Source organism: Haemorhous mexicanus, chromosome 22 (assembly GCF_027477595.1).
Source record: "Haemorhous mexicanus isolate bHaeMex1 chromosome 22, bHaeMex1.pri, whole genome shotgun sequence".
NCBI classification, from domain to species: Eukaryota; Metazoa; Chordata; class Aves; order Passeriformes; family Fringillidae; genus Haemorhous; species Haemorhous mexicanus.
The window spans coordinates 5,498,851-5,522,423 of NC_082362.1; the positions used below are offsets into that span (position 1 = coordinate 5,498,851).

The 23,573-nt window shown below is 53.0% G+C and overlaps 2 protein-coding genes across 3 annotated transcripts in view; one reads left to right on the forward strand and one right to left on the reverse strand.

The window, feature by feature from the left end:
* Nucleotides 1–684, reverse strand: part of DTX2 (deltex E3 ubiquitin ligase 2) — a 34,547-nt gene extending 33,863 nt beyond the window's left edge. For both annotated transcript variants that reach the window (XM_059866139.1, XM_059866138.1), the window contains exon 1: nt 597–684. The gene's annotated coding sequence lies outside the window, so the exon portion shown is untranslated. The remainder of the gene's footprint in view (nt 1–596) is intronic.
* Nucleotides 685–10,376: 9,692 nt separating this feature from the next.
* On the forward strand, nt 10,377–23,138 carry SSC4D (scavenger receptor cysteine rich family member with 4 domains). The gene is made up of 11 exons (XM_059865988.1): nt 10,377–10,820; nt 13,807–13,970; nt 16,799–16,834; nt 18,002–18,307; nt 19,228–19,299; nt 19,594–19,908; nt 20,654–20,734; nt 20,978–21,055; nt 21,697–22,008; nt 22,332–22,409; nt 22,822–23,138. The coding sequence occupies exons 2-11, from the start codon at nt 13,853–13,855 to the stop codon at nt 23,136–23,138; spliced, it is 1,713 nt and encodes a 570-aa protein (XP_059721971.1). The 5' UTR covers nt 10,377–10,820; nt 13,807–13,852.
* Nucleotides 23,139–23,573: the final 435 nt, after the last annotated feature.

Genomic DNA, 23,573 nt, shown 5'->3' on the forward strand with positions numbered 1-23,573 from the left:
ATTTGCGGGGAGATCACTGATTTGTGAGGTGAGAAGCTGGCACCAATCTGGAGGGCTCCCCCAGCTCCCCCACGGCTCCGGCTCGTGGCAGGAGCTCCTGGAGCTCCGGAACGGCCAAGCCGGTCCCGCCTGAGGAGCCGACGGCTCGGGGCCGGCCCGGCGGGGGCTACCCGCCCCTCAGGAAGCTCCCCCCGGCCCTGGGTAGCACCGCCACCACCGCAGCCGCCTGCTGTCTCCCACCGGCCCCCGGTACCACGGACACCCCCGGGCCCCACGCGTGCCGCGGGGTGTCCGGGCGACACCGACCGCTCCGGAAGCTGCGGCGGGGCGGGGGCCCGGTGCGACGGGAACGGCGCCCGTGCCCGCGGGCCCACGGGACCCCAGGCAGGCCGGGCCCGGAGCGGCCGCAACGGCCCCGGCGGTCCCTCGCGAACGGCCCGGGCTGCGCGGCACAGCGAACGGGGTGCCGGGGGTGCCCGCCCACGGGTGCCCGCCCCGCGAAGCACAGCCCAGACCAGCCCAGCTCCCCGTCCCGGCGCTGCTGTCCCGCTGTTCTCCGGTCCCGTCACCCCTCACCCGCCCCGCCGGCCCCTCACCCCGAGCAGGGCCCGGTGCTGCGGCTCCCGGCCCGCGGTCACGGAACCTCCGCGCGTGCGCATGCGAGACCGCTGGGGGGACAGCTGAGGGGCGGGGCCGAGGGGGCGGGGCCATGCGGGGCGGGAGGGACGTGATTGGTGGAGGCGTGAGGGAGAGGAACGGCGAGCGTGAGGGGGTGTGGGAGCGAGGCTGGTAATGAGTGATAATGAATATGCTAATGAGTGTGATAATGAATATGGCAGTGAGTGTGATAAAGAGTGTGAGTGTGCGGGACCGAGTGTGGTAATGATTGTAAGTGTTCGGGAACGAGTGTTGCAATAAGTGTGAAAATAATTGTGATAATGAGTATGGTAATGAGCTTGATAAAGAGTGTGAGTGTGCGGGACCGAGTGTGGTAATGAGTGTGATAATAAGTGCGATAATTAGTATGAGTGTGTGGAACCAAGTGTGGTAAGGAGTGTGAGGGACCGAGTGTGATAATGAGTGTGGTAATGAATGTGAGGGACCGAGGGTGCTAATGAGTGCGAGTGTGCTGAACCCGAGTGTGGTAATGAGTGTGATAATGAATGTGACAATGAGTATGAGTGTGTGGAACCGAGTGTGCTAATGAGTGTGAGTGTGAGGGACCAAGTGTGATGAGTGTGGTAATGAGTATGGTAATGCATGTGTGATAGTGATAATGAGCGTGTGTGATACTGTGTGATAGTGCAAGTGACAATGTGTGACAGTGAGTGTGACAATGAACGTGTGTTAGTGACTCTGTGTGTGATGGTGTATAATAGTGTGAGGTAGTGTGTCATAGCCAGCGTGCCTGTGAGTGTGATAGTGTATGATAATGAGTGTGTGAATGATTGTGTGTCACAGGGAGTGTGAATAGATGAGGAAAAGTGATTCTGTAAATGATAGTGACAGTGACAGTGTGGGACAGAGAACTGGTGGTATGTGTATGTGGCACAGTGGGAGTGTAAGTGTGACAGTGTGTGTGATGGTGTGGGGGTGTGTGAGTGTGTGTGACTGTGCACGAGTGTGGTATTGTCCATGTCAGTGTGATACCACCCATGTGAGTGTGATATTGTCCATGTCAGTGTGATACCACCCGTGTGTGAGTGTGATATTGTCCATGTCAGTGTGATACCACCCGTGTGAGTGTGATATTGTCCATGTCAGTGTGATACCACTCGTGTGAGTGTGATATTGTCCATGTCAGTGTGATACCACCCGTGTGTGAGTGTGATATTGTCCATGTGAGTGTGATACCACCTGTGTGAGTGTGATATTGTCCATGTCAGTGTGATACCATCCGTGTGAGTGTGATATTGTCCATGTCAGTGTGATACCATCCATGTGAGTGTGATATTGTCCATGTCAGTGTGATACCATCCATGTGAGTGTGATATTGTCCATGTCAGTGTGATACCACCCGTGTGAGTGTGATATTGTCCCTGTCAGTGTGATACCACCCGTGTGAGTGTGATATTGTCCGTGTCAGTGTGATACCACCCGTGTGAGTGTGATATTGTCCATGTGAGTGTGATACCACCTGTGTGAGTGTGATATTGTCCCTGTCAGTGTGATACCACCCGTGTGAGTGTGATATTGTCCATGTGAGTGTGATACCACCCGTGTGAGTGTGAGCATGGGTAGTACTGGGGGGGTGAGATGCTCTGTGTGTGCAGGGGATTCTGTGTGGGATGGGCTCTGTGTGTCTGTGTGTGATGGGATGGGATGTCTGTGTGTGTGTTGCACACCACCAGTGCAGCCTCTCCTGCAGTTTAACACCTCTGGGAGCTCCTGTGGGAATGGGAATGTGGCTGGACCCCTGGAGCCAGATCCAGCCTGCATTCATCAGCTGCTCACCACCCTGAGGGCTTAGCTTAGATCCCAGTAACTCCCAAGCAAAGCCCTGTTCCTTGTTTGGGGTGAGGATGGTGCAACACGACCCCGTGTGCCACAGATCTCTCCAAGGACACAGCACTGCTCCCTCCCAGCTGCTGCTCCTCCATCACCACCCTTGCAGGATGTGTGTGTTTATTTAGGAATTCCTCTGATCCTGGAGCACCTTGGAGGGTGCTGCATCACTTCTTCATGCTCTCTTAGAGGCAGGTCAGACCCCACCTGGGTTTTCCCCTTTCCTGGGACCCCCACCAAGACCTCAGCAACAGTGATTAAAGAACCACAGAACCAGAGAATCATTTAGGCTGAAAAAGACCCTTAAGATCACCATCATTCCTTCTGAACCAGGAAGTGTTCACCAGTCCTTATCAAATGACTTGAAACCTCCCTGGACTTTACTCCCAGCAGCACTGATTCACCCATGCCATGATACAGCTGCCCCAAAAGGTTTATAAAATAAAGAGGGTTATGTTTGGAGTCAGTAGTCACAGAAAAAAAAAAAATTAAAAATATGTATATCTATAGAAGCACTTTATACTGGTGGAATGGAGGATATAATAAAACTCTTCTTCCAGGGTTAAAGATGTGAGACTCGTCTTTACAGAGCCTGAATAAATTTGTTTTTCATCCCAAAATGTACAGTGCCAAGCACATAACCACGACAGCTCCAGTGAAAACCCTCTGGAGCTGCATCCCCCCACAGCTCAGCCTCGTATGCAAATGCCGATGGATTTCTCTGCTCCAGGATGGATGAGACTGTCACATTCTTGAGTTCTAAATACTCACCAAGTACTAATAATTGCCAGAAGTGATTGATAGCCTGCTTGTAATGTGTCTGCTTAAGCAATAAGCTTCACATTTACAGCTCAGGTGCTTGGGATTCCTGTCTCCTGCGGCTGTAATTAGAAACTGGAGAGAAATGCAGAGGGTTTTTTTTTTTTTTCCTGAAAAATAGATGGGAATGCTTCATAAAGCCATGCTGGGAGCAGGCTATGTGATCCATGTGGTTGCATGGGTGGACAGGTATGAAATATCCCGTGATCCAAAATAGGAAAAGGTTTCAGGGAGATTTGAGGATGGTCAAGAAGGGTTTCTATTGAGTCTTGCAGACCTTGGTGGTATGGCTGGGAGATAAAGGGATGCTCCCAGTGAGGAGTCCTGGCTGGTGAGAGAGGATGGGCGAGGCCTCAGGGTGATGCTCCAGGGCTGAAGGTGCTACTGATAAGGGCTGCAGGGTGGGGGACAGCAGAGGTGAATTGGGTGCAGCTCCTTGGTGGAGGGAAGGGCTGTATGGTGGAGATAAAGCAGCCAGGTGGTGGCTGAGCTGTGGGAAGAGTCTTAAATTGCATTGGATTTATTTATTTTTTTCTTTTTGAGCAGGGATTCATGATCTGATTTTGCATCTGGGTCCCTGGAGGGTTTTGCCAGGCACAGTGAGTGGCTCAGGTACCTCACCTCAGCAGTACAAGTGCATGGCTGGTCCTCAGTCTCCGTTTTCTCACACCTCTCCCCTGAAAGGGGTTAACAGAACCATGGGCAACATGAATGAGGGGTCTGGTGACCAGCTGAGCCTGTCAGACACCACTGCACAACTTCCTCCAACTGGTGGGACGGTGGCTGTAAAGACCCTTGATGATCCCCAAGTCTAAAAGGTGAACCTCAATGTCCTGCTGTCCCTAAGGACCCTGTTTTCACAGGGATGCAGACCTCACAATCCTCACTGCCTGCAAAAACATTTTATATTTTACATGATTTTTACCTTAATGATCTCCAGATTTTAACATAGTCCCTTATGCTTTTTTCTTTTTTTCCCAGCTGGATCCCTTTCTCCCCATGCTGTTCTTTCCCACACCCTTCTCTGCATGCTCCCCAAATCAGTATGCAAAGCACCGAGTCCTCCAACGAGGCATCACCTCCTGTCTGATCTATCCAACACTGGGGTAACCAGCCAAACACTTGCCTTCCCCCTGCTCCTTTCCTTGCAGTGCTGCTGGAAGGCTGTTGAATTAATTTCTCCATGGCTGCTCCCTCTCACAGGGTTTTGGCTCGAGGTCCTACACTAATGTCTACAAAACCTGATGCTTGAGGCTGTGTTAAATTGCCAGGCTTAGCCTGGTGCTCCAGGGAATAGCCTGGCCACTTAGGAAGCTGCCTGTCCAAGCTCTAGTGGGATTGCTACAGCACTTTCAATTCACAGCCCACTCGATTTCAGATTAATTTCCCTGAGCACACAAACCCAAAGTGACAGGAATTAGAAAGAAATTCCTCTGCAGGCAAAGGATAATAGGTGAAATTTCATTTCACTTTCCTCTGCAGCAGCTGCTGCTGGTTCCTGCTAGGGGCCAGTGAGACAAAGCAGGGATGGATCTGGTGTGGGCATTCTCCTCCTGCTGGGTGACCCTGCTGTCCAACCCCTGGGATTTACCTGCTGAGAGGGACGTGGCCCTCATCCCTGCTGGTAGTGGGACCCATGAGCTCAGCTCAGCTCTCTGTGTTCCACTGCCTGCCTTCTCTGGGGAAATCACAGAATCTTGAACAGTTTATGTTGGAAGGGACCAGCCCAGGTTGTTCCAGCCCCCTGCTATGGGCAGGGACACCTTCCACCATGCCAGGCTGCTCATAGCCCCACTAAACCTGACCTTGAACACTTCCAGCATCCACATCTTCTCTGGGCAACCTGTGCCAGGGCTTCACCACACTCATCATGTAACATTCTTTCCTTATGCCAATCCTAAATTTACCATTCTCAGTTGCAGCCCCAGCCCATTCTCCTTTCCCTGATCAAAGGGCTCTCTCCATCCCTGCCTTTGCTAAACCCAGTTGGGAAACTCTGGAGCCGAGTCCTCCGGGTTGTGTTCCTGTCTCACCCGCTCTGGCCACACTCACCTCGCCATTAACGCTAATTAGGGGCAGAACTCATCCCGTTCTGCCTTCCTCCTGCGTTTCCCAGCGGAGCTTTCCTCTCTGTTCCCGAATCCCAGCCTCTCCCCGCTTCTCCCTGCAGCTGCGTGCCACCTAGTGCACACTGAGCCGCGCAGCAGCCGCCAGGGCCGGCCATCCATCCCTCCCGAGCTTTCCTGGAGCTAAATCGAGACAGAAACTTTAAGGAATTTAGAGATTTTAGAGGAGGTAAGATTTAAGTTAGAGATAAGCTTTATTGGAGGTAATGAAAATCAATGGGTAGGCCTTGATGAGGTTAAGAGTTAGTAGTTAGCTAAAAATTGATTGCTTGTCAACACAATGTTTGGTTAGCTGGGTTCATAATGAAAAATATAGAAACTGATAAATAGCTTTTAGGAACATAAGACAATTGTTGGCCTCCTCTGTTCTGAAACCAACTGAGGACGGGGAATGGGAGTTCTTCCAAGGGTTCATTTGTCAGATTTGCATTGAAAAGGTAGAAAGGTCAGAACGAGGAAGACTTCATTTACTTCCTCATTTTGGGACCCCTCCCCATGAAAGCGACCACGGACCCATTTCAAGGAACAAACTAAGCATGCTTAATAGCGTTTGAACTAATTACCACACGAGGAATGGGATGTACCAAAGCAATGAATATGCATTTGCATTTTGGGTATTCAATACTTGTACACATAAAAGGACTCTGTAAATTGCAAATTGTAAATCACCTGTAAATGGCAGCGTGTATTTGGGAGCTATCCACAATAAACATAGACTTTCTAACTCTAAACTGTCATGGAGTTTTTGTCCGTCACAGTTGGATATCGGTACTAGATCAATACCCAAATGTTTTTAATAAATCAAAATGAGCCTTTTTAGGTCCCTTCCAACTCAAGCTGTTCCACACAGCATCAGCCTCAGGAACGGCTTCTCCATCCCACGCAGGTTCCTGCACTGGCAGGCAGTGACGTCCCCCCCTCTGTCTTGTCAGTCTGGCTGTCCCCACACAGGTCATCGTTTCCCAATCACCCACTTTGGCACGGTTTGGGCTCTCTGGAGTGAATCTAAAAGCACCGAGGCTGCGGCAGTCCCCTCTCACAGCAGCAATGCTGCAGCAGGAGTGGGATGGATGAATTCCTCAAAGAAGCCAGCAGGTGCTGGTCCCAATGGACAAGTCACAAAAACAAGGACACCTATATAAATATCTGAATATAGATATAACATATGTGAAAACCACCAATCACTTGGTTTTAAAATTTTAAAAGTTTAACAGTAATAAAACGGTTATAAAAATAGTAATATAATTAGAGTAATAATAATTTGGACAATTGGGATTAGGACAATATGAGACAATAGAAACAAAGAGTTATGGATGTCCAAGTACCTTTTCTGGGCAACATAAGCCCGAAAAAGGACCCACGTTAACAGAGGATTAACCCTTAAAAGCAACAGCCTGTTGCACATTCATACACCTCATCCATGATGCATAAATTCCATTCAAACACAGGATTCTGTCTGGGCAGTGTCAACTTCTTCTTAATCCTGATGGCATCTTCAGGCTGAGCCAGGCAGGAAGAAGTTGGTTTCTTCTGATAAGGGAGCAATAAATTCTTTTTCTCTGAAAGATTTGGGTGTCGTGTGGCTGCTATCTCAGTGCGAGTACCTCATTCCTCTCTTTTAAAGAGGTATCTTACACAGCATAGTTTCTATTTTAACCTTATGTTATAACCTAAAACTATATTTAACACACTACTTCAGAAAATTAGTACAGCATAACTTTCTAACATAACACACATAAGACTCATTTTAATATTTGCCAAAAGCCAATCATAAAATGTGCATCTTTCACACATATATGTGGCTATAGGATATACATATATATATATAGGATCCTGCTGCCAGGTGATGTAGGGGGGTAGAATATAAGAAAATGAAGATAGTGTAGAAAGTAATCTTACCCCCAAGGAGCTGCAGCTGGGTCAATTATCAAAGATCAGGAGCAGGCCTGACTTGAACAGGCCACAGCTGTGACCAGTGAGAAGAAGAGTGCTATAAAAGAGTGGGGGGGGTGGTTGAGAGGGGAACTGGACTCAGTTGGCTGCTTTGGGAAAGAGTCAGTGCTTTAAGAGCTGTCCACAAGAAAATATCCAGAAGGTATGAAACTTTTGTGATGAGGAGACAACAGTATGGAACCTCTGCAATAAGATGACAACAAGGTGAGGTTTCACCCTCAGAGGAGTTCCAGACACACCCTAAAGCTCATGGTCCCCAGTGAGTGCCTTTGGTGACAGAGGGGACCCAGCTCCCTGTTTCCCATCCCGATGTGATTTGTTCCTGCCCTCCCCAGCCCTGGATGGAGGCTGGAGCCCAGGGCATGGGTCTGCTGCCCTCGGGAGAGGAGAGCCTCCTGTCAGCATCGCGTCCTTGGGCTGCTCCCTCCCACCTGCCCCAGGTGCTTTCTGTAGCGCCGGGCAGGAAGCAGAACAGGTTAGGGAGGAACAAAGGTGATTTTGTCTGGGGAGGGGATGGGTACCTGTCCCCCAGCTCCAGCTTGCTGCAGCCCAAAGCGATGCTGAGCCACTCTGGGGGCTTCCACTGCTCTTTCCTCAGCCCTGCTCTTCCTTCAGTACTTACAAACTGCCAGAAAACTCCTTAAAATTAACTCGTGGTTCCCAAACAGCACAGGGGTGTGCTGGGAGCACAGCTCCAGCTGCAAGGAGGTGGGGCTTGATGTCGGGACAGGGAACCAAAACGGTATTTTTACAGAAAGATTTCCATCCTTCCCTTCTTCAAAGGCTGCTGGACACAGGCTGGTTTGGGGCTGAGAGCTGCCAGGGTGCCATGCCTGGCTGTGCCCTGGAGCAGCAGGAGGGGCAGGGGGATGAGGGGAGGCTCCATCCTGCTGAAAATGCAACATTTTTCATGCAGGTGCTCCCAAAAGTGAAAGCAGGAGCCCCCTTAATACCCAGTGATTTAGCTCAGCAATCAGCAGGGGAATCCTGTCACTCTTTATACACCAGCTAATGGCTTGAAACAGCAACCGGTGTTCTCAGCCCCTTCTTTCCCTCCTGGCAGCACGAAAATGCCTTTTGTTTCAGCTTATGTTGTTTTTCATTTGGCACCAGGCCCTTCTTTACATCCCAGATGCATTTGCTGGTCTTGGTATAGCCTGGACAAATGAATTTATCTCTCCTCTCTGTGTTTTCCCAACTAATTGAAAAGGGAAATAATTTTGGAGTTTTGGGTTTGGTTTTTGGGTTTTTTTTTGGTTTTTTTTTTTTTTTTTTGTTGTTGTTTTTTTTTTTTTCCTGGAGGTCTTGTATTTTCTGCAGTTTCCTGAGCCACTTGTTTTCCCCAGTTTCTACCCATGGCCAAACTGCTGCCAAGAAGAGAGGTCTGCTGGAGATGCCACCATTGCCATAAGAAGCTGCTTGTGGCACGTGGGGATGTGGGGATGGCCCTGAGTCCTCCAGAAGCTTCTCTCCCATGAGCATCTCTGGAGTGTCCCTGCCTGACTAGGCAGCAGGACCATCAGGAAGCACAAAAAGAGCTTCTTTCTCTCCTGGCACACAAGAGAACAGCCTTGCTGTCCTGTGGAATTTTATAATTAGCCTTTCTTATGTTGTGGCTGCTCCTTGAATAAGGCTGGCTGTGTTTTCTTTTCCTCAGAGCAGTGTAATCCCCCAGCCTGATACTGCCAAGCCACTCAAAGCACACACAGGAACGATGTAGACATGGAAAAAGGCTGAGATGCTGCCCCAATGCCCAGAGAAATCCTGGATGGGGTGGAGAGCATCCCTGCATGTCCTGGTCTGCAAAACCTGGATGGGGATTGATGCTGGAGCTGATGATTCCCAGTCCATGAGCCCTGGCAGACAGCCAGGAATGTGGGGAGTTTGTGAAAGTTTAGGCAAAACAGATTTAAAAGGCACCTTTGAAACTTGCTCATGATCTGGTTAATTAGAACTTTGCTGCTACTGGGAAATAGAAGTGCCTAATTGCTAATTACTGAATCCCTGCAGGAAAGGAACAGCAGAAGCAGTTGGTGACAGTTGCAGCCAGAGCTGGCTTTGTGCAGAGTTAAAATACAAAACCCAGACTTTTTAGGGCATTTAGATGTCTGGGCTTTGCATAGGAGCAAGTGAAAAATCAAGCAGCAAGAGCCACAAGGCAAATTCTGCCTCCTGTGAGAACAAGGGCAGGAATCCTTTGGCTCATAAAATCAACTTGTTCAAAGCCAAAGGCTCCTCAAATTGCTGGGGAACTTGAAAATTCATAAGGCTGGGAAACCCAGTGTGTTTGGAGGTTCCTTTTCTGTGGTCTTCAAGGCTGCTGAGATCCAAGAGTCTCACATTATCCGGCCTTTACTTGCAATGGTGGTTAAAATGGTTTAAAGGCTGTAATAGTTTAAAATTATTAAATATATACAATTATTTTTAAAATAGAGAGGTGCCCTTGTCAGGAGCAGAAGAAGACAACATGAATGTGTAGAGCAGAAGGTGGTGGAGGTGGATGGGGAAGGTTTCCAGCCACAGGACATCCCTCACCACAAGCTGAAAGCACAGGGATAGGTCAGGTCCCTCTAATGTCCTCAGCAGAGATGCCTTGGATGGTCAGACAGGAAAAATCCTGTGAAAAGGGACCCCTAAAGGCAATTTCTTGCCTAGGAGCAGGCAGGGAAGGCCATGGTTTGTCCAAGGAAGAGGGCTCCAAGGCCCCTATGCAGGGAAGGAAGTCAGAACCATCCCCTCCTGCTGCATCCCAGTGCTGGCTCAGGCACCGACAGAAGGATTTCCAGCCAGATGGTTATTGCTGACTTCCTCTCCAGGTGGGCACTCACACAGCCCAGGAGGGAGGTGGGAAGGAGCTGAAAAGCCCAAATCCTCTGAAAAAGCTTCCTCCTTCCCCTCGAGGCGTAACCCGGGCTCTGCCAGCACCCAATTTAAGGATGTGTCCCTGCCTGCCTCCCTGAAACCCGAGCCATTCCCTCCCCGCCATGTCTCCTTAGCGGGCTTCCCTCTCTTCTCCTCTTTCTGCTTCTTCTTCCTCCTCTTCTCCCTCTCTTTCTCCTTTGCTTTGAGGATGATCTGTCCCAGGATGGGTTGCAGGGCTGCCATCCTGCTGTAACCCAGCAGCAGCAGCCCCAAAACTGTGAAGGGATGACAGGCTGGAGCTGTTCCGTTGATGGATGAGATCCATTTTCTTCCCCCTTTTTCATTTTTTTAAAATTTACTAAGCAAGATCTCACCTAAAGAAAAAAAAAAATCCTGCCTTATCCCCATCCTATCTTACCAGGAATATTAATTTCAGTCGTTATTTTTGGATATTTTATAACTAACTAGCCAGTTCCTTTGTTTATTTCAAAAGAGGACGGATATTTCTGGGATTTGATACACCCATCTTTATACTGGAGAGAAAATACCAAACAGGTATGTGGATTTATGATGCTTTTTTTTTTTTAGGTCAGGGTGGTAATTACAAATAATGATCTGACAAGGTGGTGGCAGCTGAAAATCTGTGATTTCTCCTGAAATTGTTTGAATAGTCAAAAAAGTGGAAGAAGTGATAAAGAGAGAACTGGGGTTCACTCCAGCTGTGGCCAAGGGGTACAAAGGGGATCAAAAGGGATGAAAGGACCTGTGGGGTCCTGTGTCCAGGTGGGAGGAGGGAGTTTTCACTGAGGGCAAAGGGCTGGCTGCTTTTGGGGTGAAAGCAGAGACTTTTTGTGCCCCACGTTCGAGCCCTGATCCTCCCCTGTGGGTTTTGTACCATCCCTGGTGGTCAGTGCTTGTGCAGCATGGGGGTGAGGGAGGATTTGCTGCTTTTCCAGCAGGGCCATGGTGGGGGGTGGCTTCACAGGACACCTGACAGCCTGAAAACCTTGGTGTGAAGGGACTTCCATAAACCCACACTGAGAAACTATTTAAATCATAGAATCATCACAAAATTATAGAGAACTTTGGGTTGGAAGGGACCTTAAAGCTCATCCCATTCCACCCCCCTGCAGGACACTTTCCACTATCCCAGATTTCTCCAAACCCTGTCCAGCCTGGCTTTGGACACTTCCAGGGATGGGCCAGCCACGGCTTCTCTGAGTGATATTGAAAGGGATGCTGGGTTTTGCTACAGTGCCATAATGACTAATTATGGCTTAAAAGCAGATTTTATTCTGTGGGGATTCTGAAAGAGCCCCAACACCCCTGGGTTTAACGAAATGGGTTGAGTTTTCAGTTGAATCTTGAGCGTTAGGGTGAGGATTGAGAAGCAGCTGGAAAAGCACAGAGGGAGAAGGAAAGCTGGGATTTCCCTCTGGGGGGTCAGCCGTGGCACAGCACCGCAGTGGTTAATGCCCGCTGCCACCCCGCGAGGGAGCAGGAACGCGCTGGCTCGGGCACAAAAGTGGCCGGCGATGACAACGCTGACAGCGTCCCCGCGGGCAGGACGCGCGGCCGGGGCTCGGCCGGGCCGGGGCGGCCGAGGGGCCATCTGTCAGCCCTGCCCCGCTGCAGAGAGGGGAGGGCCCGCGGGACAAAAGGCGACATTATTCGGTGCTTCAGGAGGGATGAATGGAGTATTGAAAGCCACCACCTCAGCGAGTAGATTGGTTTTCAGCCCCCATCACTGAGCTGTCTGTCTGTCTGCTGGTGAGTCTCCTCCAGGGGCTTGGGCAGCACGAGCTGAGCAGAGATGGGGAGATGGAACGGGGCTGTGTCCCACCCAGCCGGGCTCCTTCCTGCACCTCCATCACCTCTTGCTGGTGCACAGAAAACCCTTTGGTCCACCATCATCTCTCCCTGGTGAAGGCAACGAGGTCCGAGCCTTGGTCTGGAGGCTCTGGAGCCCCCCAGTGTGGTGGTGTTCTCAGGGGTCCCAGGATGAGGGAAGAGATGAGAATCTTGAGTCCATCTTTCAGAAGGCTGATTTGTTATTTTATGATATGTTATATTAAAAGAAAATTATATACTAAAACTATGCTAAAAGAACAGAAGAAAGGATTTCACCAGAAGGCTTGAAAGGAAGGAAAGGAATGATAATAAAATCTTGTGACTGCTCACAGCCTTGACACAGGTGGCTGTCATTGGTCATCAAGTAAAAACAATTTCACATGCTGGGTAAACAATTCTCCAAAGCAGCAAAATATGGAGAAGCTGAAGCTTCTCAGCTTCCCAGGAGAAAAGATCCTAATGAAAGGATTTTTCATAAAGTATGTCTGTGACACCCCAGCCCATGGTCTGGAGGGACCTTGGCTGGGTGGACACCAGCACACGGTCCCACCTGGGAGCTCTTCTCATGCCATGACTCCACATGGGACAACCAGGAGCAGCAAAAGGCTGGATGAGGGGTTTCCATGCAAAGGAGGAGTCAGTCACTGATTTTAGTGTGGATTTCAAGGACCTTTCCCAGGTTTCTGACCACCAGCAGGTGCCTGAAGTGGCAGCAGTCATTGTGCATCCCTTCAGGAGCTGGTGTGGGCTGCAGGGATTAATTTTAGGGCTTGGCTGAGCTATATTGTAAATCAAATAGGACTCCAATGAGGGGAGAGAGAATGATGCCTCTGACTCCATGGATATCAGAAAGCTAATTAATTACTTTATTATACTATACTATATATATTTCATCTAAACTGAATCTGCCAAGCTCTCAACCCTGCACACAACTGCTCTGAATCTCATGACTGTCAGCCAACAGTCCTCACACACACACACACTTGGCCCTGATAGGCCAAGGAAACAAAACACCATCACTGTGGGTAAACAATCTCCTTATTGCATTCTGCTTTTGCACAAACACAGGCACAGAAAATGGTAAGAATTGTGTCTTCTTTCTCTGAGGTTCAGAGAATGCCAATCCCAGAAATCCTTGGGAAGAATTGTTCCTTGCTTTTCTCTGTGAAGAGAAATGTGGCGACAGAGCTAAGCCTGACAGCCTGGCTTTGGAGCCGGCGTGCGGGAGCATCCTCCCGGCGGCGGGAGCATCCTCACGATGGCACTGCTCCCCAGCGCACGCTCCAGCCCGACCGCTGGGAGCGCGGGGATGCGGGTCTGGGCTCCCAGAGGAGTCCTGGACCAGCATCCATCCCCCTCCCAGAGAGCCTGCGAGTGAGACAGAGCTGGAAATCCACCCCTTGGCAGTAGCAGTAAATGAGGGGGAAACGAGATCTTAAGACACCAAATCTCTTCCTCGTTTTCTGCTGATATTCCCTGTTGCTGAGTTTTATCTCGCAGGTGGGATACAGCCCTTCAGTTTCATCTTGCCATTCAAAAAGAGATTGCTTGTTCTCAATTAATCCAGCTTTTCATGTGTCTTCTGGTCCCTGCTCCTGGAAATACTGAGGAGGGGCAGGTCCTGCATGGCCCTCGGTGACCACAGGCTCTCCTGGCCACCACCACTAACTCTGCTGTGTGCCTGTTTCAGGGAAGTGTCCTCTGGAAAATCGCCTGCAGGAGGACTGACAGCAGCAATGACACTCGGTCCCTGTCCGGACACCCGGCACGGCACAAGGAGGCGGGACACCGAGGTGCTGCCTCTCTCCTTGATGCCAGCCACACTCCTCATCCTCCTCGTCCTCAGCCCCACTGGTGAGCTCCTGCCTGGGGCGGTGGGAGGGGTTTTAGGCCCCCGTGATCCCTCCCCATCAGATTTGTGAGCAGATTTTCTCCAGGCACGGGATTATTGTGGAGTCCCCTACAGCGCTGAGTGCGCACAGGGATGGGGGAGCTAATTCAGCTTTTATGTCCCATCGTGACCTGGCTGTGATGGCAAGCCCAGCAGGCAGGACAGGCAGGGGAATGGTGACAGAGCAGTTCTGGGCTCCCATGGGAGCAGGCAGCACCCACGGGGAGATGCTCATGGCCAGGGGATGCTCCTGGAGTTGCTCGCCAGGACCTGTGGGACCAGTCCTCGGGTGGAATGAGCACCCATCTCCTGAGAACAACGGGCTCTACTCACTCCTGGCAGGCGCTGTGCAGGCAGGAAGAGTTTCAATAGACCTGGGAAAAGCCATTCCTGCTCTGGAAGGCGGGTCCACACGAGTGCTGTGGCAGCGAGGCGATCCCAGTGTGACTCTCCCCGTGTCATGACAGCCGGGCGGTGGGGAACGCATTCCTGCCTCAACAACCCCTGCCAAGGCACAGCCAGCCGGAAAACTGGGAATTCAGATGTACTCAGGCATCCTAACTGAGTTAAATCGGGTTTTACCTTCCCGCCCCCTCAGCTGATGCTTCCCTTCCCCCTCGGGATGCTGTGGCAGCATCCGTGCTCACACTCCGGGTGTGGGGACCCTGCTGGGACCCTGGTGGCTCTGTCGCTGTCCCCTGCATCGCCTGGCTCTCCTGGTGCTCCTCATTAATGGGCACAGATTAGTCGCTAACGAAGGGCCATTTGTCCTCCCGTTTGGTGGTTTTGTTTAGCAGCGGTGTTTACTGGAGCAGTTTCCCTTTTTCTTTTGGCTTTGTGAAGCTGGATCAGAGAAACATGGAGGGCTCTATCTCCTCTCAAAAACACAGCTCCTTATTATTGTAGACACACCAGGCATATTCTTTTCAGATCTCTCCTGACTTTGCTGGAGGATGCTCTTGAATGAATATTTCAGAGCTTTGATTTTGACTCAAAGAGAGATGAATATTTATCAATGTCCTTTTTATCCACTGCTTTTTTGGCACTGGAGTGGACTAGGTATTAAACATCAATACAAGCCAGGATCAAACACTCTTCCTAGAAACCCACACATCTCCCCACTTCTGGAGCAGGGGTGAGCTGAATTACCTCTAGCCTGTTGTCCAGCCCACGGGGCTGCTCTATCCTTCCCTGTCCTCTCCTGCAGAGTCTCTCTGCTCCTGTGGTCTCACCTGTTTAACCCCCAGTTCTTGCTGGGATCACAGCATCCCTTTCCATGCCTGGTCCAGCTGGGTAGGGCAGGAGCACTGACCATGCTGGAGCTCCCTGGCTGCTGATGTTCACCCCAGCATCCCTGCTAAGTCATGGCTACAGCCAGACAGTTGTCTTATTCTTCTTTCTCCTGGGGCTTCTAGGTCTTTCTTTGACAGCCCTGATTTCTGGCTGACTTAATGGTCTCCCAGGCAACCTCCTAGCAAGGAAAAGGGAGGTGGGTTCATTTCCTCCACTGTCCCCCCAGGCTCACACTGCTTCTCAGGGCAGTGACATCCACCCCCAGGGCAGCTGGGGCTGACCTTCCCCTCACTGCTCGTGCGCTGAGAGTGAAGCAGGACAGGGCTGGTCCGAGGCAGTGGGAGGAAAAGAGGCCACAGAGGCACCACAGGTGTTGATCAGCCCTTGGGTGCTGCAATTAGCATGGAGGCATCACAGAATCATGGAATGGTTTGGGTTGGAGAAGGCCTTAAAATTTATCTCATTCCAAACCCCCCAATCCACTAGGTTTGGAAGGATTTTGGAAGGTGTCACCCATGGGAGAGGGGGGTGCAGCCAGAGCCTCAAGCCCAGGACGCCTCAGATGCCTGAGGAGCTCTGTGCTGGGCTCCAGCATCAGACAAGTGCTTGTGGACTGGGATGTCCACGAGGTCCAGGTGCCCATCCTCATCCACCATCCCCCAGGGCATCAGGATCATGTTGCTGTGACCTCCTGGACAAGGTGGAGCTCAGTGATCCATTCCAGGGAGGATCTCCATCACTCAGCAGTGGGGCTGAGAGGGATTTTGTGCCCAAATAATGCCCAGCAGTGGGAGGGGGGTCCAGAGATGAGGACGCATCCTGCATCCTTCATCCTCCCTCTGGATGAGGGTTGTTCACCCCCTAAGGTGGCTGCACCCTATCAGCAGGTGTGTTGGTACTTGCATGTAATTATGGAGCTTCCAAAAAGTGGATTTTGTTGGGGAAATAAAATTAAAAATCAATTTAAATGCACCCAGGGTGCAGCATCTTCCATCAGGAGATCTCCAGTGGGTTTCTCAAGCTGGGCAGGATTGATCTTCCTTGTTCCCATCTCACCACCCAAGTTTTCCATGGGGGTGATGGGGCAGGAGGATGCAGGAGCTGCCCAGGGCCCACAGCAAGGCAGCAATGGGGCCAGGGATGGACTAAATGTCCCCAAGACCTGGCCCAAGATAGGATCCACCTAGAGTGGCTTCTGCAACCCATTGGGCTCATCAGGGTCACACATGTCACCTTGTGCTTCACAGTCCCACTAGAGTCACAGTCACCCATGTGCTGCCTCAGTTTCCCCACCTATGGAGTAGATGAAGTGATGCCCTGGGGAAGGGGGTTCATTTTCCCCCTACAAACTCCAGGACTTTGCAGGAAAGGGAAGGATCTGAGGGCTGCTGGGTCCTGCCAATCCCCACCAACCCCATCCCATCCCTGCTGCCATCACTCTCCAAGCTGCACCTCCTCCTCTCTGGGAAGAGCTGATCCTTCCTCTTCTCCCTTGCAGGCACCACCTCTGAGCCCGAGATGCTGCCATTCCCAGGTGAGATTCTTCTCTGAAAGTCACTTTTCTCCAGGAAGTTTTGTAGCTGAAAAATTCATTTGAAGGTAAAAGAAGGGATTTGGGGAATTGAAAAAAGGAAAGATATTGGTTTGGAACAAAAAGCGGCAAGAAGAAGCTGAACTTCTTTTACAGAAAGAAAATAAAGATTCTTTATTACCCCTTTTATGCTAATTATCCTGAGAGGAGAATTTTTCCGCCTCCTGCTGAGTCCCTGTCCCTGTGCCATGCATCACACACAAGTAAATAATTCCCTTGATGTGGCAGACCCCAGGCACTTCCATGCCTGCTCCCCACTGCCAGCAGGCTGAGAGATCATCTCCATCCCACCAGCTCCCACGTGGGACCAGCTCTGGATGCATTCATGGAGGCTAAAGAGAATTTGCTAATTGCATCTTGCCACTTGTCACCTGTTGTAAGCCAACCTGTGGTGCCACGTGTCTCCTTTTCCTTCAGCCTTGGGGTTTTGCCCACTAGCAGGGGAGATGATGGGAGCACCACAGAGCCACAGAATAGCTTGGGTTTGAAGGGACCTTAAAAACCATCTCACTCTACCCCTGCCACGGGCAGGAACACCTTCCACGAGGCCAGGCTGCCCAAAGCCCCATCCAGCCTGGCCTTGGTGATGGTGCATCTCATTCCTGGGCTGAGATGTGCTGTGTCTCCACAGCCACTGCTGCCAGCAGATGGAGGGGAGCCCGTGTCCCACCAGCAGGTGGGCAGCACCAAGCCAACAACTGCCCTGTGTAGTGGGACAGAATATAAGGAAATGAAGATAGTGTAGAAAGTAATCTTACCCCTAAGGAGCTGCAGCTGGGTCAATTATCAAAGATCAGGAGCAGGCCTGACTTGAAGAGGCCACAGCCGAGACCAGTGAGAAGAAGAGTGCTATAAAAGAGTGGGGGGGGTGGTTGAAAAGGGAACTGGAGTCAGTTGGCTGCTTTGTGGAGAAGAAAGAGTCAGTGCTCTGAGGAGCTGCCCACGAGAAACAGCAAGGAGGTGTGAAACTTTTGTGATGAGGAGACAACAGTATGGAACCCCTGCAATAAGAAGGGGCAGGATTTTACCTGAGGAGCAGGAGTTTGATGTAGATTTGCTCGCCATGAGGAGGCTGCCTGCTGAGGGAGCTCTCTGTTGCCCTCCTCCCAGAGATCCGCCTGGCCAACGGGCCCAGCCGCTGCCAGGGCCGGGTGGAGATCCTCTACAACGGCTCCTGGGGCACCGTGTGTGACGACGACTGGGACATGGTGGATGCCAACGTGGTGTGTCGCCAGCTGGGCTGCGGCCATGCCATCACCCTGCCGGCCGCCATGACCTTCGGCCAGGGCTCCGGGCCCATCTTCCTGGACAACGTGGACTGCAAGGGCTCGGAGGCAGCCCTGAGCGAGTGCTGGAGCCACGGCTGGGGCATCCACAACTGCTACCACTATGAGGATGTGGCTGTTGTGTGCAATGGTAACGAGGGTGGGCTCCTTGGGGGAAAGGAGAGCACAGGGTTCCTGTGGAGTGCAAGGCTTGGGGGCTGCAGGGGCTTTGGTGGAGCCCAAGAGTCTTATCTCAGAGCCTGGTTCTCTGACCTGGGTCAGCCAAATATCCTCTGCATTCTTCTCTCACCCCTCTCTTCAATCCAGGTCACCTCCCAGCTCCACAGGCTGGTGCTCCATAAGGTGACCAGCCTGCTTTGTGTTCCTTGTCACTCCCAGATCAGGGACTTTGCGCCCTCTCCAGCACGATCCCTGGGGAAGGAGCACATGCCCACCCACGCTCCTGCCTCTGAGTCACTTGCTGCCCAACTGCTCTTTCCCCTTTTGACTTGTGTTTCTTTAAACTGCTGAGCTTTTCAGTAGGAGATGTTCCTAAAGGTGAGAAAAGCAGTGGAAAGTGTTTGAACTTGGCAAGTGAAAGTGGAACGGCTCTGTGACGACCCTTATGTACCCCACACACGTTCCTCCCTCGCTGTGCAAGGTTTGCTCATCAGCCAGGCATCAGTGAGCTGTGAAAGTGAGGCTCTGCAGACCTGGAGCAGCTGTTCTGTGAATCCCCACGTTCTGCAGAAAAGGAGGGGATGCTGGGTTGGTGGTAGGTTGCACTGACAGTGACCAGAAAACAGAGGTTGTGGATTGAGCAGGAAAATAAATTGTGGCATTGTTAGAGAGGAAAGGTGGAAGGAGTGAGAAAGGAGGTGAGGAGCTGGGTCTGAGGGCAGAAGAGAGGCTGGAGGCATTGGCAGAGAGCTCTGGTGCAGCTGCAAACCCCTCTATTTTCAGCTGGGGCTGGTTTGGTACAGACCCTCCTGGAGCAGTGGAGGTAGGAGGGGTCCCTCCATCTTCCAGGTGGAGCGGCAGCAGGTGCCACCTCTCCTCTTCCCTTTGCAGAGTTCTCACCCACACAAGTCAGCGAAGGACCGACCACCAGGACCCTCACAGCCTCTGTACAGGACGGGGAAAGTAAGTGCTCATCCTGCAGGGGGGACATCCTGCCTGAGGGCAGTGTCCCCTACTGTCACCTGCTGTCCCTCTTGAAGTCTCTCTGAATGTCAGACCCCCAAACCCCATCATTGTGCTGGCCATGGCCACATCCTACCCCAGAAGCTCCCAAGGTTCCCAAGCCCCATTGCTCTAAAGCTTCATCCCTTCCCCTCTCTTTCTCACTCATTTCCTTTGCCACCACGGGCACGGTGGCAGCGTTGTGCCACGTTCAGGGACACCACATCCCTCTCACCTCACCCTGCCACCCTCCAGGTGATGGCAGCATCCGCCTGGTGAGCGGCCCCGACACCTGCCAGGGCCGGGTGGAGATCTTCTACCGCGGGAGCTGGGGCACCGTCTGCGACGACGACTGGGGCCTGAGCGATGCCAGCGTGGTCTGCAAGCAGCTGGGCTGTGGGCAAGCCCTGGATTACAAGAGCAATGCCTACTTTGGCTATGGAACAGGACGTATCCTCCTGGACAACGTCAACTGCGACGGCAGCGAGCCCTTCCTGTCCGCCTGCTACAGCCTGGGCTGGGGCATCCATAACTGCGGCCACCACGAGGATGCTGGGGTCATCTGTGCAGGTACCGGGCAGGGCACTGTCCTCAGGGTGGGGAAAAACCCAGGGACATCCCGTTCTCCAAGCAGAAATGGCCTCGGAGAGATGCTGAGATGCCCAAGGCTGGGCAGGGACTGGGTTCTGTGCTGTGGGAGCATCCTTGTTCCTTATCCACCCTCAGCATGGTACTCTGGAGTAGCAACCCCACACCAAGAGCCCAGAGCACAGTCAGGGTGGTGATTTGCAGGGCAAAATGCATCTCCCATCCTGCCAGGGAAATGCATCTGCCATCCTGCCACTTCCCTGTGCCATTTCCCTGCTCTGCTGGCTGGAAAACGAGTTGCCCGTGTCCGGAAGGAGCGAGCGGCTGCCAGGGGCTGGGCACGGTGCCAGGCCCAGCCTGCCTCCCCTTCCCCTCCTGAAATGATGTATTCCTGCCATTCTCCACTGATTACTGTTTATAATCTTAATAATCCCCCTGAATTCCCTCATTATCATGGCTAATGACGGGAGCAGTGAGTGCCAGTGCTTTCCCTTTCTCACTATTAATGGACAAAGGGGACAATAAAGGACAAAAGGGACAATTTTTTCAGGCAGGTCCTTTCCTGCCTAAACATCCCCATCCCCTCTGGCACCTCCTCTGGGCACAGAGTCGATGGCACTGCCATGCCCAGACCTTGCCCAGAAGAGCAGGGGATAATGAAGCATAAATGGTAATGAATCCTGATGAATCTCCCAGGTGTCAGCTCTGTCCCTCTGTGTCACCACAGGACTGGACACATCCACCATCACATCATTCACCACCTCGGTGGCCCTGGACTCTGAGGAGACGCTCACAGCCACGGCCACAGGTAGGAGGTTGGCAGTCACTCATCTGGGGGGGAAGCTGTGCCTTCTGTGTCCTCTTGTGACCCAGCCTGGCCACCCTGGGGTTCTGCCATGCGTGGGTGACACTTGAGGGGTGACCCTGCCCATGGCAGGGTGTGGCCAGGGGGCAGCCATGGTGCTGGTGGTCACTGGCGCCGACTGGAACAGGGGCAGTGGGTGCTGGATCTGGACCCCTCAATGCTCACATGTCCCCACGCTTGTCCCAGCAGTGACAGACAGCAGGGACCAGCCCTCCCAGGCCACCGAGGCGGTCACCACCACACTCCTGACCATCGAGCAGGAAAGTAAGTGTGCAGCTGCTGCTAGTCCTGCACAAGGCTCCACGTCCCTGAGGGAGTCACACCACATCCCCAGGGCTTCTCCCATGTCCCCAAAGGTCACCCCATGTTCCAAGTGCTCAATCCACGCCCCAGGAATTATCTCACATCCCCAGGGCTTACTCCATGCTCACAGGGTGCTCACCCCATGACACTCAGGGGCTCATCCCACACCTCTAGGGAGTGCTTCATGCTCACAGTGCTCACCCCACACTGCTTGGGAGTCACCCCACGTACCCAGTGCCACTCCTCATCACCAGGACTCCCCTTGTGTGGGGTGCCCAGGAGCTCAACTCACATCCCCACAGTCACCCTGAGCTCTCCAGATGTTACCCCATATCCCAGGGTGTCACCCCACACCCCCAGGGGATTGCCCCACACCCCCAGGGGGTTGCACCCATGTCCCCAGATGTTACCCCATATCCCAGAGACTCACCCCATGAGTCTCTCATGCCCACAGGGGATTGCTCCCACACCCCCAGGGGGTTGCACCCACGTCCCCAGGGGTTACCCCAGAAACCGGGGGCTCACCCCACTCCCTTGGAGGGTCAGCAGGGGACACCGGACCCCCTGTGGAGCCCTGGTCCCCCCGGCGTCGTGGCACGCAGGTGGCGGCTTGCGGCTGGCGAACGGCAACGGGAGCTGCCGCGGGCGGGTGGAGGTGCGGCACCGCGGCACCTGGGGCACCGTCTGCGACGACGACTGGGACTTCCCCGACGCCCAGGTGGTTTGCCGGCAGCTGGGCTGCGGCACCGCCCTCGCCGCCACCGTGCTCGGCTCCTTCGGCTACGGCAGCGGGCCCGTGCTGCTGGATAACGTGGGCTGCGGCGGCGGCGAGGCGCGCCTGGCCGACTGCTTCCACCTGGGCTGGGGACAGCACAACTGCGGCCACCACGAGGATGCCGGGGTCATCTGCCGAGGTGAGAGGGGGAGGTGTGACTGGAGGTCTCCGATGAAGCACAGCTGGGTGGGAAAATCAACGGGAGAATGGATGTAGGGAGGATTTTGGCCGCGCTCAGGCTGGCTGTGGGAAATGGGGTCCCCCAAATGGGGTTGGGGTGAAGAATGAGCAGTGGCAGTCGGTGCCATGGTGTGGGTGATGGCTGGAGTGTGGCTCCCCATTTGTGCAGAGTGGCTGCACATCCCACCCCACATCCCTGCAGCCATCCCACACCACTGCTGGGGGACTCTGACCTGACCCTGTCCCTTCAGTCCTTTTCCCACGTCTCCTCCACTGCCCCAGGTGCTGATGACACTGAAGACCATTTCCAAGAGGCCACTGCTACAACCACCACGTTGGCCCCAACTCATCCCAAGGACGGTAGGTACTGGGGTGCCCCCTGGGGACACAGTGCCAGCCCTGGGGATGCTCCAAGCTGGCACAGGGTGGAGAAAGAAATGGCTCAGGCAGAGGCACGAGATCTGGCAATGCCTGGAGCAGCCCATGGGAGGGGGGAAAATTGATGACACTGTTAAGTCATGGCCTCTCCTGGTGCCCTCAAGGCTGGTTCAGGCAGAGGTGATGGACCTCAGGGTGGGGAGAGCAGGTGATGGACTGAAGGGGCAGAGCTGGGAACGGAGGTGATTGTCTGTTCCATGATGCTCTGAGGGTCACCCCCGGCTCCTGGCTGTGCAGAGCAGCTCTGGGCTGACCCCAGGGTGGGCAGAGAGAGTGGGACACAGTGCTGGGGTTGGGCACAGGCAGGGGCTGCCTCACCCCCTGCCCTCCCCAGGGTCCCTGCGCCTGGTGAACGGCAGCCACCGGTGCGAGGGGCGCGTGGAGATGTTCCACCTCTCCCAGTGGGGCACCGTGTGTGACGACGCCTGGGACCTGCGGGATGCCAAGGTGGTGTGCAGGCAGCTGGGCTGTGGGCACGCCCTGGCAGCCTGGGGGGAGGCACACTATGGCCAAGGCACCGGTTACATCTTCCTGGACAACCTCAAGTGCAAGGGCCACGAGCCCTCGCTGCTGCGCTGCTCCCACATCCGCTGGGACGTCCACAACTGCGACCACTCCGAGGATGCCGGTGCTGTCTGTGACATCCTATGACCCTCCCGCAGGTAAGGGGGGACAGGGATGATGCAGGGAGCTGGTGGCAGTGCCACAGAGAGGGGCTGAACCTTTGGTGTTGGTCTGGGCACACTCCCTGCACTGGATGTTTGGGGTGTGAGAATGGGAGGCTGAAGGATCACAAATGGGCAAGGGGAAGTGGAGGAGGCTTTAATTATTTTGCCACATTCTGGAATAGCCTCTGGCTGGGTTCTGGTGTGGGGCTCAGGAGCTCTGCTCCCCTGGAACTGGATCTTTGGGGTCTGAGAATGGGAGGAGTTGGGTGAGGACTGGGTTCTCAGCTCCTGAAATAGTGGCTGAAGCTTTTCACCCACCCCACCCCCAGACTGCCCCTTGGAAAAACAAAACTGCTTCTGGTGTGAAATCTGGTTGGTTTCAGCCATTTCTTTTAAGAGATGAGGAAAGAAAAATGGA

Excerpts from the sequence above, each read along its gene's own strand:
- SSC4D (XM_059865988.1), top strand. The coding sequence starts at position 13,853 with ATGACACTCGGTCCCTGTCCGGACACCCGGCACGGCACAAGGAGGCGG. Across the intron at positions 19,300-19,593 it reads CTCTGTACAGGACGGGGAAA|GTGATGGCAGCATCCGCCTG; the intron begins GTAAGTGCTCAT and ends GCCACCCTCCAG. Across the intron at positions 22,410-22,821 it reads CCCAACTCATCCCAAGGACG|GGTCCCTGCGCCTGGTGAAC; the intron begins GTAGGTACTGGG and ends TGCCCTCCCCAG.